Consider the following 13,409-nt stretch of genomic DNA (forward strand, 5'->3'; position numbering starts at 1 on the left):
TTATCAGCTAGGGATATGGTGGGGTTCTGTCCCTTGGAGGTGGGATCCTCCACTGGTCAGCTTCAGCAGTGGTCCAGGAGGTGCCATGCAATTCAGTGCTGGACTCAGCCGGGGGCTGGGCCTTCAAGAAGGCAAACTTTGCAAGGAAGCAGTAGCTGCAGGGTCCTCACTGCCCAATCCACCCTGCTGCACTGGGTCCCTGGTGCTCCTCAGGCTCCCGCCAAGCCTGTGTCTCTATATGGTAGTGATTCATCCTGCCCGGAACTTTCTCCTCAGAGCCAAGTTTGATGCAGGCCAAGCATTTCTGCTCCCTCTCATTGGGATGGACTTTGCACTCAGGTTTCCTCCAGTCCTTCTTCTGGCTGCTTGTCTGCCTGAGCTTAAATTCCAGCCTCACAAATGCTCCAGCTGGGACAAGCATGTCCACAGTGCTGTCCACACTGGTCTCCTGGAAGCACACTGCATGGGCAGGTGGATTCCTATAGGGCCACCTGCAGGCCCTGGCGCTGGGCCCCATGAGCTCAGCCCTGCCCATCCCCCTGCACCCACCCATGGGGCCAGCGGGATCCACAGCCATCCCTTGCTTCCACTGCCACCCCAGCCCTGCGAAGCAGGTGTGTGCCCCTCAGCTCTGCAAGCCCTCCGGGAGCTGCCTCCTCTCCTACCCTGCCCCTTGGGGGGCCATACCCACAGAATGCTGGGCAGAGGTCAAAGAACCAGAAAATGTCCCTTTCTCCAAATTGACTTCGGGGTCCACCTGGTCCCCTCCACTCCCTCCCACCGTGCCCGCACATTCCCAGGGTCCTGCAGATTTAGCAAAGTTCCCTGCCCCCTACCGGTGCTGGGAAGCAGTCCTGTGGCCCACTCCCACACTTTACTTCTTTTCTGGCTTATTCTCTCTCCCCATGGAGTCTCCAATGTGACACACTCTCCTCCCTACTGTCCCTGGAGCCCCACTCTGCTTCCCATGCTCAGTCTCCTCCCTGACTGCTTCTCCCTCCCTATCCTGAATCTGTGGGCTCCCACGGGGTGCCCCCCAGTTCCCGGGTCCCAAGAAAAACCGACAAAATTATTTTAAATTGGAACATTTGAATTCCACTGAATTTATGTCAGCAAAAACCCATCTGGTCATATTTTAAAGAATTATGAATTGATAACAGCAACTATCAATTTAAAGTGTAACTAGGATTAAGAATATCCACCATTAGCACCTGAGATCAGGACTTCCAGGCCAGCCTGGCCAACACGGGGAAACCCTGTCTCTACTGAAAATACAAAAATTAGCCGGGAATGGTGACGGGAGGCTGAGGCAAGAGAATCACTTAAACACGGGAGGTAGAGGTGGCAGTGAGCCAAGAACACACAACTGCACTCCAGCCTGGGCAACCAAGTGAAACTTCATCAAAAAAAAAAAAGAAAAAGAAAAAGAAAGAAAAAAGAAACAGCATTTTACTGACAACAACAACAACAATATTGCAGCGGGATTTTTAAGGAATCAGAGAGACCAATGGGGTTCAGGAGGATATTTATTAATTATTTAGGTGCACTGGCCCAGTTGGATTAACATCTAAAGGACTGAGCCCTGAACAAAGAGCTAAGTTACCTTTTAAGCATTTTGTTGGTGGGGGGAGATCTGTGCAGGGGGAATCATACCACAGAAGCAAGAAACAAAGACAGTTATTCAGTTGAGACAGGCATTACATCATTTCTTACTTTTCAAGGAAAAACATGTTTTACAACTTGAGTTTATCTGTCTAGTGACCTGGCAGCTTCACAGCTAGGGAAACAGGGTCTTCACCATGCCTGGGAAGGGAGGGGAGATAAGGCTCACTAGCCACAGAAAAACAGGCAGTTAGTTTTTAAAGGACTCCAGCCCTTTCTCTTTCTCAGGGGGAGTTGGGTATTCTTACATACAACTGAGTTTCTACTTACACACTCTTTAATTTCTTTTAATTTGTGTTCCATTCCTTCCTTTGATGCTTTTTATAACAGAGGTGTTAATAGAAATCACCCCTGTTTGCCACCTCCTCATGGAGCTGAGCTGCTTCTTCTACTGGCAGTGGCTGCTATCTGGTTAATGCCATCAACTGTGTGGTAGTGTGTGGGGCTACTATTGCCTCTATAGCTGACTGAATACACCTAATAAACAGGGGTAAGAGGCAAGGGAGGATGAGACAGATGCCAAGAATAAGCAAGAGTCCACTAATGAGGGTTTTGAATTCTCCAAAGGCTGAGAACCATCCTCCAAACAAGGAATCTGGGGACCACCTGGACCAAGTCTGAACTGGAACATGGGCCAACTTGCACATTCTAGCTGTGATTTTCATGACAGCTCAGCTATTATAATCGATTTCTAGGCAACAGTTGGTTAAACTAAATTTTCCACATGCTCCTCCTTCTGAGGCTAAGAGGTAATCTAAATCCAGCCTGTTCTGATATATAGCATTCCTCATTTGTGTTGCTTGTATTGCCAATAAATCTAGTGTCCTTGATGTTTCATTGGTTATAATTTCAAGGACTGCCTGCAAACTTATGATGCAGTTGAGCATATAGATGGGGGTAAAGTACCACCATGATCCATCATGTTCCCAAGTTGCTGGCCCATAGTATTTAATGATTCTTTCAGGAGGCCATTTATTATCTTTCCAGTCTCCTATGTCCACATCTTTTATGATATTTGTGTCTATTTTTGTGATTATGTTTTTCTAGTTGTTTTTTTTTTGTTTTTTTTTTTTTGCCTTTAGTGTTCTTGCTTTTTGGTGCCCCTTGCAGTGCATCCCTGCCACCTCTTTAGGGGCTTATACAGCATTTAAGAGCTGGACAATTTCTTCCTTTTATTTTATTTCTTTACTTCCAGCAGTTAAAAGTCTTTATTTTTTTCTTTCTAAATAGCCTCATGAACATGCAAAGTGGCAGAGGCATATTTGGAATCTGTGTAAATATTTGTCTTCTGGTCTTTTGCTAGCCAGAGAGCTCTTGTCAGAGCTATTAGCTCTGCTTTCTAAGCAGAAGTTTCTGTAGGCAAAGACTGCACCTTTACTACTGAGTCCAAAGTCACCACTGCATACCTAGCTCACTGGACTCCCTTTAGTATGAAATTGCTTCCATCAGTAAAATGTTTAATGTCCAGGTCCCCAAGGGGCCGATCTGTCAAATCTCTCTGGCTTGAGAACACTTTATCTAACCACATCTACACAGCAATGAAGGGGGCCTCCTGGCACTGACACGATGAGGAGCAAGATAGCCAGGTTTAGGGTATTCATGGTCTCTAAAGTCGATTTATTAGCTTTCTGTGCCAGTAGGGCAGTGGCAGCTAGTGCTTTAAAACAAGGAGGCCACCCAAGTGCCACAGAATTTAATTGCCTGGATAAGTATGTCACTGGGCAATGCCATGACCTTATGGCTTGAGTTAGAACCCCTATGGCCTGCCTTTCACTTGTGGACATACAAGAAGAAAAGCTTAGTTAGTTCAATCTGGCAGTCCTAAAGCTGGGGCCTTAGTCAAGGTTTCTTTGATTTCTTTAAAAGCATGTTCCTGGTTGGCCTCCTAGAGGAGGGGCTCCTTTTTTCTTCCCCTTTGTGGCTTCATATAATGGCTTAGCCATGAGCAAGAAATTTGGGATTTAAATGTGGCAGAACCTTGCTGCCCTTAGGAACTGTCTTATTTCATACCAGGTGTTTGGTTGGAGTAGGGAGTGCACAGACAGCCTGCTTTTGTTCACTATTAAGCAATCTTTCCTCTTGGCTTATATAAAAGCTTAAATACTGGACACTTTTAGAGCAGATTTGAGCTTTTTTCCTGACACTTTATATCCTGCCTTCCACAGCAGGTGCAGGGGGTCTCGGGTTTCTCCTGAGTGCAGTAGCCCCTGGGCCAGTGGTTTTTTTCGTACCATGGCCCTGATCATTCTCCTTATTCTTTTGATATTCATCCTTCCAGTGTCCTTTCCTTTTGCACCATGCACATTAATCTCTCTCTAGCCTTGGCCAGCTTTCAAACACCTGTCCAGACTAGCCTTTTCCATAACTACATTAACGCCAGCATCCATGCTTCCTTGCAAAGCCAGATTCTCTTCCTGTTAGGGCTGCTGCTAGTAAATTAGCCTTTCTTAAGCCTCAATCAGTCTCCTTCTTTGTCCCTTGATCTCAGTTAATGTACACCTTGGTAGCCACTTTAATAAGCTGAGTAGCATTCATGCCTATGGAGCTTCTAACTTCTGCAATTTATGCCTGGTATCTCCTTGTGCCTGCCTTACAAATGCCATATTCCCTGTGCACTGATTTTTGGCAAGCCCAGGGTTAAACGGAGTGTACAACCAAAATGCCTCACAAAGTCTTTCATAAAACTAGCTGGTGCTTTTATGTGCACCCTGGAGCACCTCTGAGATTTTTTGTATTGATTGCCTTTTTCTTTTACCATCCTTTAGCCTTTGCAGAAGTGCTTCTCAGCACCTTTGTAGGTGCTGAAGCTGGACTGCATTATCTGGGCCCTAGTGGGGATCCTCTTGTCCTCTTAAGAGGCATAAGCATAACTTGGGCACAGCCAGACCTGAGACAGCCTGCCTGACTTTTCGAGCCTTTCACTTTAACTTCCCAGAGCTCTGACTTCTTCTTCTCTGATGAGACTAGGAGCCTTTATCTGTCTGAATTTAACTCCTTAGGGGCAGTTAACGTTGGTAAAGGGGGATAGATTGGAATGTAGGGAGGAGGGGTCTCTATTCCCACCTGTGGTTCTTGCAAAACCGGTTTTTCTGCCTTTCCTGAGACTTTTCTTTTGTCTCTATAGCTTCCAGGGCAGCTGATTTTTACTTTTACTTTTGGCTTGGTGGTGCTACAAGTCTCTGTGACTTTCTCTTTAACTCTGTAGCTGCCAGCACAGCTGATTTCTCTCAGCGTGAGCTGCGAGTGTTCTACAATAAACTGCTAGGCAGGGCTGCATTCATTTAGCAATGAGTCAACAAAAAGTCTAGGTCTGAATGCCCTGGCTGTCCTCTGACCCTAGTCACCACCTTAAAACACACGGCCAATTTCTCTATCTATAGTGCCTTTGGCCAGCCATCCAAAACTAAAAGAGGGCTATTCTAATTCACAGTATGTCCATAACTTTTGAACATCCAGTTTTATCCCATAATTACCTCCAAACCCTTTTTTAAAATTCTTCATTATGCATTCCAAAGGAGTCAGTTTTGATGCTTTTCCTCCCATTTCCTCCCTTGCAGCACACTTTCACTCTCATTTTCGCTATCGGCTCCACCAGACCAGGTCCTATTATGGGAGTTCCAGATGCTGCTTAGCCAGGAACGTGCCTTCCCCTGTCACAGCCTGCTATGGCTGTGGATCTGGCTCTACAAGCTGTATGCAGCATCCTAGGTCTGATTTCCCCTGCACTTGCCTCAGAGCACACAGTTCATACTAAGGGACCTGTGCCTCCCCACATCACTCCCCACGTTGGCCTTTTCCGAGATTGTCTCTTTCACACACTTTCACACACCTTCCCTGCCCCAGGACTCCTCATCAGATGAAATGAGCCTCTCTCATGTCCTGGGTGAGTTTACATGCACCCACACACTCCCAGTTGGGGTGGCAAGCCACTCTTGCCACACTGCCAGCAAGCTCTACCTTGCTCCACTTGCTGCTCTATTGGCCCATTTCCTCCTTTTTTCCAGTTCCTGTCTCCAGATCTAGTGAAGCACTTTCACTTCATTAGTGGGAACACAAGGATCATCCAAATTGGGAAGCCACTCCTGTCATCCCCCAGCTGCTCTGGGCTGGATTAGTGGTCATTCACCAGGAGGTGATCAAGCTCCTCTTCATCCTTATGAGACAGGCTTCCCTGCCTTGGGCCCTTGTTGCTTACCATGGTTCCTGAAGTGCTGGTATTGTCCTGCAACCCCATCCCTGGTTCCATCATACTGCTGGGCAGGGTGCCAGGACAGGGGGAGAGCCACTTTCCATCCGGGTGAAGCTCCCCCACAGTGCACCTTGGATGCCTGGTCTCCCCCAGCCCCGGGGCTCCAGTCCTGCAGGGAAAGGAGACAGTAAATCTGTCATCTCCAATCTCAGGTGGGCCCCCAGAAATGTAGCAGGATTTTTAAGGAATCAGAAAGACCGATGGGGTTCAGGGGGATATTTATTAATTATTTAGGTGCACCAACACAGTCAGATTAACATCCAAAGTACTGAGCCCTGAACCAAGAGTTAAGTTACCTTTTAAGCCTTTCATGGGTGGAGGGAGATCTGTGCAGGGGGAGTCATACTACAGAAGCAAGCAACAAAGACAGTTATTCAATTGAGACAGGCATTACATCATTTCTTACTTTTCAAGGAAAAACAAGTTTTGCGACTTGCGTTTATCTGTCTAGTGACCTTGCAGCTGCACAGCTAGGGAAACAGGGTCTTCCCCATGCCTGGGAAGGGAGGAGAGATAAGACTCACTAGCCACAGAAAAACAGGCAGTTAGTTTTTAAAGGAGGACTCCAGCTCTTTCTCTTTCTCGGGGGGAGTTGGGTTTTCTTGCATACAACTGAGTTTCTGATTACACACTCTTTAATATCTTTTAATTCCTGTTCCAAAACCTTGTTATAGCTAACAAACTAGTTCAATAAAGTTGCAGGATACAATATTAACATGAAAATTAGTTGCATTTTTATACACTAACAACAAGATATCTGAAAAAGGAATGAGGAAAACAATTCCATTTACAATATTATCAAATAGAATGAAGTAATTCTTTAAATAGAATGAGTTTAACCAAGAATATGAAAGATTTGCATACTGACAACTATAAAACTTTGATGAAAAAAATTGAAGAATACAAAATAGGAGCTATATCTTGTGTTCATGGATTCTAAAAATTAATGTTGTTAAAATTTCCATACTACACAAAGTCATCTACAGAGTTAAAGATATTTCTATCAAAATTTTAATGCCATTAAAATAAATGTAGAACAAACAATTGTAAAATTAGTATGGAGCCACAAGAGACCCCAAATAGTCAAATACTGAGAAAAAAAGATGCTGAAAACCTCAAACTTCCTGATTACAAACTGTATTACAAAGCTATAGTCATCAAAATAGTATAGTATCTACCTAAAAACCAATGGAACAGAATAGAGGACCTAGAAATTAACTCACACATATACACTCACCTGATCCCACAGAATTAGGAAAAGATAGACACATCAAGAAATGGTGTAGAAAAAACTAGATATCCACACAAAAAAAGCGAAACTTTCTCTTATATCATCACAAAAATGAGTTGAAAATAAAGATTTAAATGTAAGAACTGAAATCATGAATCTTCTAAAAAATAGGAAAAAAGGACATTGACACTGGTCGTGGCAATGATGTTTTGGATTCTACACAAAGAACACAAGCAACAAAAGCAAAAAAAGGAGAACTATGTTCAAGTAAAAAATTTCTGCACATTAAAGGAAACAATCAACAAAATATAAAGGCAATGTAAGGGATGGGAGAAAATATTTGTAAACCATATGTAGGATAATATGTTACTATCCAAAATATACATAATACTAATCAATACAAAAAAGGAAAAAAAAAAAAACACATGGCAGAACAAAAGAAAAACCTACACCCTGGTTAATTGGGCAAAACATCTAAATAGCCATTTTTCCAAAGACATAAAATGGCCAGCATGTATATAAAAAAGATTCTCAACATCACTAATTATCAGAGTAATTGAAATCAAAATCAGAATAAGATATCATTTTATCGTGGTGTGAGGATAGTTGTTATCAAAAAGTCAAAAGATAAAAAGTGTTAGGGTGCAAAGAAAAGAGAATATTTGTACATTGTTGCTGAGCATGTCCACTGGGCAGCCATTATAAAAAAAAAACACAGTAGGGAGTTTCCTTAAAATGTTCAAACTAGAAGTACCACTAATCCCAATTTGGAGTATACAGCCAAGGGACATGAAGTCAGTATCACCAAGGGCGCTGGCACTCCTCTGATACAAATAAATGGATAAACTGTGAGAGAGAGACAATTCAGCTTTAATAAAGAATGAAATTCTTTCCTTTACAAAAATATTGATGAACCTTGAAGACAAGATACTAAGTGAAATACACAAAGACAAATACTACATGATCTCATTTTTATGTGGAATAAGAAAGAAAGAGAGAAAGAGAAGAAAGAGAGAGGGAAAGAAAGAAAAAAGAAGAAGAAAAAGAAAAGAAAAAGAAAGTAGAATGGTTGTTACCATGGGCTAAGAAGTGGGAAAGTGGGAAGATATCCATCAAACGGTGCACACCTTCAACTATATGGTGAAAAATGGCTGGGGACCTAATGTGCAGAATGGTGACTACAGTGAATAATAATATGTACTTGAAATTTGTTTCAAAAGTGGATCTCAGGTGCTTTCACCACACACAGAAAACTATAAAGCAACTATGTGACGAGATAGATATGTTAACCAACTTCATGGAGATAATTTAAACATGTATATACATCTCAAAGCACTCTATTGTATACCCTAAATATATACACGTTTCAATGTGTAAATCATAGTTCAATAAATTTGGAAAAAAATAAGAGTAATCGGCAGGTCCTATCTAGCCACAGGTAAGCTTTATTTAAAACTCTCTTGACCACTGTTTCTGGCTCAACCTGGGAACAGCCCGAGCACTTCTGGCCCCTTGACTTCTCCAACGCTCCTCCAGCTATTCCCATAGCTGGGGAAGATGTAATAGTTCCCAGGAATCTTCTGGTTTCCAGCTGCGCAGATTGAGCAGGGCCAGCAGCCATCCCCTTGCACATTGCCCACAGCCCCATTTGGCTCCTGGCAATGCGTGTCAGGGCGTTCTGGCAGGGGTCACAGCAGCCAGCCTGGGCGAGGCTGCCTTTCACCGCCTGCACTCCCATGGTCTCTGGCTCCACAGGTGTCCAGTAAGGCCCAGCGTAGCCCTCCTCACATTAGCAGTGAAGACAATGTAACTGCAGAAGACATTGAGGAGGAAAATGAGAAAAAAACATTGGCTCCTCTGTATTAGAGTAATTTTCAGTAGATCATCCTTGTTGCAGACAGGATCACTCTTTATCATTACCAATGAAAACCCTGCTACAATTGGACTAGAAAATTATCTGGAGCATACTCTTTGAATCCCTGAAGGTGGCATCAGTAAGTTTCATGCAGACATTTATTTTGACCATGACTTTCAAAGTTATGTCTTGTAGATCAAAGCAGTCAAAATGGAACAATTATTAATGGGAAACGGATTGTTTAGCTGAAAACTAAATGTGACCCTTATGTACTTGAGCATAGACATGAAGTGAAAATCAGAGAGACTGTGTTACCTTTTCACATTCACCCTGGCAGTGATAGCTGTGATGGCAGGGACCCAGGGCAGGTTAGAGCTCACCTTCACCTTGATAAGAAAGATGAATTGCTTATTGGTTCAACATTAAGTAAGGAGAATAAAGAGTTGGAAATAAGAAAATAATTAAAGAAAATACAAGTAAAATATGGTTTACAGAATATAGACTATGAAGATGAATAGACATTGAAGGATCTATAATATAAAGATAGAGCTGGAAAATGTAGGGAGTAGATTGGAAGTGAAGAAACTTTCTAAAGAGATGATGCTCCTGCATCTATCCATTCTGAAACTACTGACAGCAACAAAGATCAGAAGATGTCGAAGAAGATGAGTTGGAAAAAATGAGATGGCCTGGGGAAGGATGGTGGGGGAATGACAACTTCAGCTTCAGCTTCAGCTTCAGGGAACACATGTAGGCTTGGGGACAGGCAATCCATCCTCAATTGAAGATATTCACCTTTTCCAAAACAAAAACAAACAACCTGAACAAAAGCATGAGAGGAGTTTGCTGAAAATTTCCCAGACACTAAACCTTAAAAAGATAATCTAGGGACCATGCCTTGGGTAAAAGGGACTGTAGGGTGAAGGTTAATCATAGGAGAAATCTCAAGCTTTTTTAAAAATAGAGTTTGGAAACTCTTATTTATTTTATTTTTTGCAGAACTTTTCTCCCCAAAAGAGTCTGCAGCCCAAAAGAACTGTGGGACAGTTTTCCCATTTCTGATTCAGAATGTGTAATAAAGTTTGATTTGCAGCTTTTAAAACCATGTTTCAAACTAATAAATAGTGACTGAATCAAGCTGTACAGTAAGTGGACTAAAGTTTACAGGGCACAGATCAGTTTATCAAGCTTCATGATTTTATCTTGTCATTTATGACATCCCTATAAACAAAAAGTTATATAGGCAAAACTCCTATAACCACTAATGACTTAAATGTACATTTGTCTTTGTCTCCATATATTCAAAGACGCACAGCAAAAGGAGCATCACAATTTTATAAAAATAAATCTGACTATATGCATCTTTGTTTATGCCTTTTAGAACCTACATAAAAGAACCTCTTGAACTTGAAATAGCCTAAATAGTACTATTGAAGAACTAATGAACAGGTGACATATTGTAGAAAATTAGTCTTTTTTTTTTCTGTAAAGAATCGCTTGATTTGTACTATATATTCAGCATTTACATTTGGTTTGTTTCACAGCTAATGGGATACTTAGATTTGAACAACTGAGTAGAGTGTTGAAATAGTGTGCTGGTATTTGTAGTTTTCATAAATATTATTGCAGGCAATGGAGTTGTGCCAGAGGAATCTGATTTCTAGTACAGAAGGAATACTTAGCCGGGGTCTCAAGTTTAAGATATTTATTGAAAATGTCCTCAATTGCAATAAAAACATTATAACTTTTTTTTAAAAATCTCTTTTCAATAAATTCTGAATTAAACAAAAAATTCAAATAATAACCTTTTATGGAGTTAAGGAAGTTCTAGTGAGGTAGAATGGCAATTGAAGCCAAAATATCTTAATTCAGGTAAATAATTTTACCCATATTAGTTTTATGTTAAAGAAAACAATAATTCTGACCATATACTATTTACTTCAGTGAAGTAGTTCAGATATTTGTGCATAATACATAATTAATTTTCTGGTGGTAAAAAAGTAATCACATTTTACAAATTATTACAATATTATCTCTTGAAGAGAGCAGTATTTCCAATGAAGAAACTTGGAATTTCTTATGAGGTGATCTATGCCATGGAAAATCTAGGTAAAATATTTTACTTATGTGTGCAACTGTTGACACTTCTGATTTTCAGGAAAATAACATGCTTTAAAAGATTCAAAATCTTTTTTTATTGACTGGTTCAGATACTAGAGTCACTACCATGCCTGTGAGCTAGGTCCAGCAATGAGTCAACATTTTACCTGTGTCCAGATCCACATATGACAGTCAAAATTCCAACTGTGGACTGTGTCTATGAGTGAGATTCAGGGCCTTAACAGTGGGCTTTGTCCATGTGTGAGATTGACAATTTTAATTTGTTGGCTGTGCGCTGGGCCCTGTAATGACAATGTCTGTACAACCAGAGGGCATTATAGCATATGCATAAGCTTCCTAAAACTTTGCGATGTTTCCAAAACTAGGAGACCGAAGACCTGATACATTGCCATAAGGACAGCTATAAGAGTTAAAATCTCTTCCATTGGTTGTGTACATGTAGGATAGTCATCATTATGCCTGTGAAGTTGACCCAGGTATGTGTGAAAATACCACCTGTGGGCAGGGACCAAAAAGGAGAGCCACATCACCTGAATGGTGAACCGCATATATGTCAGTATGTTGTGAGAGAAGAGCCCTGGCAGGAGAGTCACATCACCCGGCTGCTGAGCCCACTGATACGTCGCAATGCCTTCTGTGGACAGAATCAAGGCAGGAGAGTCAAATTACCTGGGTGCTGGTTCTAGAAATATTTCAAAAATTACCCCGTGGATAGACCTCAGGAAAGAAGAGGAGTCATATGACCTAGGTGATGGGAGCAGAGATATATCACAATGCCCTCTGAGGAAGGGCACAGGCAGGAGAGTTACATCACCTAGAAAATATGGCCCAGGTATATTTCATAATCCCAACTACAGGCATTGCTTAGACAGGAAAGCCACATCACCTGGGAGCTTGGCCCACTGATTTGTCACAATCACTTCTGTAGGGAGAGTCAAGGAAAAGAAAAACAGTCAAATATACCAGGTTCTGGGCCCAGTAATATGTCCCAGTTCCCCAGGTAAGCAGGTCCAAGGCAAAAGAGAAGAGTCACATCACAAGGTGATGGGACCAGAAATATGTCTACATTCCAAATGGGGATGGGGTCCAGGCAGGAGAGGAGAGTCACATCACCTAAATGATGGACCCAGTGATATGTCACAATTACCCTTGCGGGCTGAGCCCAGTGCAGCGAGGAGAGTCACATCCCCTAGGTGACTGGTGCATAAATATTTCAAAATCTCCTCTGAGAGAATAGCCCAGGCAGGAGAGTCACATCACTCATGTCCTTTGCCTAGATATAGGTCACAATCCCATGTTTAGATGGAACCCAGGCAGAAGAGTAAAATCAACCAGGTACTGGGCAGATATGTGTAAAACTCACACCTGCAGAAATGTTCAGGGATGAGATTCACAATACTGTATGTGACCTGGCTCCAAATATGAAAGTCAACACCTTTTGTGAATTCTATCCAAGTTCATGAGTCACAATGTCAACAGTGGACTGGATCTGTGCATGAGAGTCCCAACCTCATCTGAAAAAATGTGTCCTAATAAAGGAGACACAGCGTCACAGTGTTTAATCTTGACGCAAAAGTCACTCTTACCTGTGGTTTGGATGCATGTATAGGAGTCACAGTTGCAACTTTCAATTGCCTCCAGATGTGAAATTCAGAATTTCAACCATGGGCTGTGGCCAAGTAAGTGAATGACAATCCTTACTGTTAGCTTAGTGTGGAGACAAGAGTCACAATTTCCTCTTCGTGGTGGACCCTGTTATGAAGCTCTCTTTACCACTTGAAGGCATTGTACAATATGCTTGAGTGTTGTAGGGCTCTGTGACTTTTGTACAAGTAAGAAACCCAGAACATTACCTGTTGTCCTAAGCCTAGTTACTAAAGCAAACATCTATTTTATTGGCTGGGTCCAGATATTAGAGTCATTACTGGGCCTGTGAGCTGGGTCCAAAAATGAGTCACCATCCCACCTGTGGCCAGATTTACACATGACAATCACAATTCCTACTGTGAACTTTATTCCTACTGTGAACGTGAGAATCAGGAGCTCACCAGTGGTCTCTGTCCATGTATGAGGGTGACAATACTAATTTTCAGCAGTATGTGCCTATGAGAGTCACAATATCACCTGTGTTCTGGTTTGTATGATGAAACTCTCTGTACCACCCAAAAGCTTCATAATATATGTGTGTGTGTCAGACTCTTCTGTAACTTTTTACAAGTAGGAGACTCAGGACCTTACACTTTGGCCAAACTCTATGTGTGACAGTCAAAATCTCTTCTATTGGGTGGTTC

At 42.0% G+C, this 13,409-nt stretch overlaps 1 protein-coding gene and 1 pseudogene across 1 annotated transcript; one reads left to right on the forward strand and one right to left on the reverse strand.

Moving 5' to 3' along the window:
• On the reverse strand, window positions 1–608 carry LOC129050760 (retinoic acid receptor responder protein 2-like). The gene has a single exon (XM_054533836.1). The coding sequence runs from the start codon at window positions 575–577 to the stop codon at window positions 167–169; it is 411 nt and encodes a 136-aa protein (XP_054389811.1). The 5' UTR covers window positions 578–608; the 3' UTR covers window positions 1–166.
• A 3,351-nt stretch (window positions 609–3,959) lies between these two features.
• Window positions 3,960–9,920, forward strand: LOC100450742 (angiogenic factor with G patch and FHA domains 1-like; annotated as a pseudogene).
• Window positions 9,921–13,409: the final 3,489 nt, after the last annotated feature.

This window comes from Pongo abelii, chromosome 18 (genome assembly GCF_028885655.2).
Source record: "Pongo abelii isolate AG06213 chromosome 18, NHGRI_mPonAbe1-v2.0_pri, whole genome shotgun sequence".
NCBI classification, from domain to species: domain Eukaryota; kingdom Metazoa; phylum Chordata; class Mammalia; order Primates; family Hominidae; genus Pongo; species Pongo abelii.